This window comes from Corvus moneduloides, chromosome 12 (assembly GCF_009650955.1).
Source record: "Corvus moneduloides isolate bCorMon1 chromosome 12, bCorMon1.pri, whole genome shotgun sequence".
Taxonomy (NCBI): Eukaryota; Metazoa; Chordata; class Aves; order Passeriformes; family Corvidae; genus Corvus; species Corvus moneduloides.
Genome location: NC_045487.1, coordinates 12,111,558 through 12,115,012, shown reverse-complemented (window position 1 = coordinate 12,115,012; position 3,455 = coordinate 12,111,558). Strand labels below are relative to the sequence as shown.

Sequence of the window (3,455 nt, the reverse complement as noted above, 5' to 3'; positions counted from 1 at the left end):
TTTTCACGGAGCCACTCTATTGATTTGCTCAAAATACTGCCCAGCAGTACCTTAGTGCAAGTGTCTGAAGAGCCAGCGATGCTCCCCTCGCCTGCACCCTGCGCAAGCTGCACATGGATTAGCAAACCTGAATTCACAGTGTGGAAGGAGAAGAAAGAAGCACTTGGAATTTCGAAGTTTTGTTTTGCAATTTCACAGGCACGTAACGCAAACTCGTCCCCGCCGTAGTTCACCCACCCTGTCTTGCTCAAGTGAGAAGCTGCTGCCAGGGCCGGGGACCCCGGAAAGGAGGGGGGTAGCTCTATGCTAATGGTACCAGAGCGTTCTGAACCCTGAAGCACCATCACAAAGCACACCTTCTGGGCAACTTACCCAAAACTTGTCGTCCAACCATGTAAACCAGCCATAACCTAACACCAGGACTAGAGAAGGAAAGGGGAAGGCTCCTACAGATTTTATAGTAGAGCACACTGCTTTTCCTAGGAAACTGGTCGATATTTTTAAAAGAGAATAAACTTCGTTATTCGCTTCTTTAACTTACGATAGCCACCCAAACTAAACAAAAGCTTCACTTCCATGCCATCATTTCAGGCAATATCCAACTTACTTCAAGGACATCCTTTAGCAACAGGCAGGAAAGCTGCTCAGTTAACATTCCTTTCTCACACTCCCACTGTACTTATTTGAAAACGATGTGCAAAATCAGATCAAAAGACTAAAAACAGAGAAAACGGCTACTTTAAAAAAAGATACTTGGAAGTGTTTTTGACCTGTTCCACATACTAAAAACAAACAAAAAATATAGCAAATGTCAAAAGATGCAATCATACGAAGTGAAGATGTAAAAAATCCCTCTCTGCTTTTCTTTTCTCTGCTCAGTTTAAGAAGTTCCAAATTCTTTCACAGGAGGCCGATGAAAGACAACTAAAAACCTAACGCTTCTCCAACTCCTACTCCAAACTTCAAGCGGAAGTGGGAATAATATCGTAAGAAAAATAAATATGTTTACTGAGATGGGAAAGGGGGTTATGCTGAGGAAACGGCAAAGCTCGAGTACATTCAAAGCTCACAAAACTCAGTTAAAAACCCAAAATCGACTCTCAGGACCCAAATGATTTTTAAGAAATGTTTCGCAAGGCTCCGCGGAGCGAGTGCTGATCTATTTGCTGGTGTACGAGAAGGGCATCCCGGGGATTTCGGACGCCGGGAAAATGCTCACAGCGAAGCACAACATCCCGCAAACTTTCCGCCCCGTTTCCCCGCGTGGAGCCCGGGACCCTGTCCCCGGCGGTCCCCCGGAGCAGCCGAGAGGCGCGGGCACGGCCGCGGCGGGGGCCGGACGGCAGCTCGGCGGGCCCAGCGCTGCCGGCACCGCCGGGCGCGGAGCGGCCGCGGCAGCGGAGGGTCCCGCGCCGCCGCTTCCCCGAGAAGTTGCCGCGGGAAGCGCTCGGTGCTTCCGAGCGGCGGGGACGGGCCGGGAGGCGCAGGGGCTCCGCCGCACCCGGTCCTCCCTTACCTGCCCGCCTGAAGCGCTTCTGCGCCGCGGCGCCATCCGCGCCCGCGGCCGGCGAGTCCCCCCGCGGCCCCCCGGCCCTCGCCCTCCGCATGGCCTCCGGGGGGCCGGAGCCTGCGCTGGCAGGGGCAGGGAGGACGCTGCCTCGAGCGGACCACTTGTCGCCCCGCGTCCCAGCACAGGTACGGGCAGAGGCACGTCCCCTCCGCCGCCCGCGGGGCTATGCCGAACTCCTACGAAATCCCCCTGTTCCGGAGGGGAGGGAAAAAGGGAGTAAGAAAGAAAGAAAAAAAAAGATACTTCACACGCTCCCTCTGCAAATCCTGGCGGACACAAAGCCAGCGTTTATCCCTCGCTTACCGGCTCGGAGGGAAGCGGGAGACGGAGAAAAAATAAAAATAAAACACAACCTTAGGGAAAGCAAATCGGCTCCCCGCTGCCCGGAACCTCCGCGCTGCGGCCGCAGAGCCCCCTCTGAGGCGCGGCGGCTGCGCGGAGCCCGGCGCGGCGGCGGCGGCTCCCGGGACGGGGCGATCCCCCGGCGGCCCGGCCCGGCGGCGGCAACTTTTCCGCCTCCAGGAAGCCTTTGGTGCAGCCGGAGGCCGGGACTGCGGGGCAGCGTCCTCCGCCCGGCGGGACTGCGGGGGAGCAGGGGGTGCGGGAGCGCTGGGGTCCGCGGGGGGGTGGGGGGGGGCGGGCGAGAAAGTGGGTGCCCGGGGGGGATTTTCCGGCCCTTTCGGGGGAACGGCGCGGGCAGCGTGTGTGGCCGGACGGGGCATCCGTCCCGCGGGGCTACGGGATCAGCCGCCCCACCGCAGCCCCACTTTGTTTCCCAGCTCCGCGGGGCGCGGAGAGAGACGCGGGGGGCGCGGATCCATCTCCCGCGGGCTCAGGATGCCAGACCGCCCCGCTGGGAGAGGGCGGAGGGAAAACATCAAAAAACGGAAAGAGTTTGGAGTTTCGTTAAGAAACAGACGAAACAAAACGCTGAGTTAAAAAAATAAGATAAACCCCAAGAACTTGGACCAAAACCTCAGAAAGACCCCCCCGCATGTAACTCCGGGAGATCCTGTTGTCCCGCACCGCTGCCCGGCGCGGTCCCGACTCCCCACAAGGTAAGTTCATTTATTTTGTGTGTGTTTGTGTTAAAATGTGTGCGAGGGAGAGGAGAAGAACTCACCATTTCGCTGGGATAACAAGGCCAGATCGGGATCGGATTGGAAATGCTGAGGCTTCGCCTGCTTCCTCCGCGACATGCTGGCTCAAACATCAGCTGGGGCAGAATAAAAAATTACTAAAAAAAAATCTTCTCAAAATTACGGAAATCGAGCCTCCCCCCCCCAGCCTCCCCGATCCTCCGCGCACCGCGCATGTGTCCTGCTATAATTATGATTATCAATAATGCATTGCGATTAATCATAGAGGGGCTCTTTGAAAGGCGATTGGCACATGGCCAGCTCTATTCAAACCAGCTCGCCTTAATCAATTAGGCGCTGATTTGCTGGAGACCCTTGTCTCTCCGCCGCTCCCACCCAATGAGTCGATCCATGTGGCAGGAGAAGGGGCTGGATTTCCCCAAAGCTGTTTGGATACAGTTTAACCCTCTTAGCAACCAGCTGGAGCTGCATCGCGCCATCCCGGTTACTATAGGAATGTGTCTCCCTTCGCCCCTTCCTCCAGCCCCGACGGGCTCCCCGCGCCTCCCTCCCTCCTTCCCGCAGTTCTGCGCTGCGTTTCACTTTTTTTTTTTCCCCTTTTTTTTTTTTTTTAAACTCCCCCCGCCTCGCCCGCAACCCGAACCGGTGGAGGGAGGGCAGGGTGTGCAATAATCGATCGGGGGAGGACGCACGGCTGGGGCGGCCGGCGGGGAGCAGCGGCCCCGGAGGGTCGGCCCCGCACCCGGCAAGTGCCTGCCGGGGAGAGCCCGGCCCCGCTCCGGCCG

At 57.6% G+C, this 3,455-nt stretch overlaps 2 protein-coding genes across 3 annotated transcripts in view; both read right to left on the bottom strand.

Moving 5' to 3' along the window:
• The window catches only part of SALL1 (spalt like transcription factor 1), a 15,586-nt gene extending 12,389 nt beyond the window's left edge, over positions 1-3,197 (bottom strand). The window contains exons 1-2 of one of the 2 annotated variants that reach the window (XM_032122251.1): positions 2,879-3,197; positions 2,694-2,786 (exon numbers count right to left, since the gene is read on the bottom strand). In XM_032122251.1, the coding sequence (XP_031978142.1) occupies positions 2,694-2,769 (76 nt within the window). In that variant the 5' untranslated portion in view covers positions 2,770-2,786; positions 2,879-3,197. The remainder of the gene's footprint in view (positions 1-2,693; positions 2,787-2,878) is intronic. The other variant, XM_032122253.1, reaches the window with a different exon arrangement.
• LOC116450154 (formin-like protein 18) lies at positions 1,606-2,306 on the bottom strand. Its single transcript, XM_032122254.1, has 2 exons — positions 1,874-2,306; positions 1,606-1,759 (listed from the first exon to the last, which is right to left on the bottom strand). Exons 1-2 carry the CDS (start codon positions 2,290-2,292, stop codon positions 1,747-1,749), a joined length of 432 nt encoding a protein of 143 aa, XP_031978145.1. The 5' UTR covers positions 2,293-2,306; the 3' UTR covers positions 1,606-1,746.
• Positions 3,198-3,455: the final 258 nt, after the last annotated feature.

Coding starts and splice junctions, on each gene's coding strand:
- LOC116450154 (XM_032122254.1), bottom strand. CDS start 2,292: ATGCCCCGTCCGGCCACACACGCTGCCCGCGCCGTTCCCCCGAAAGGG.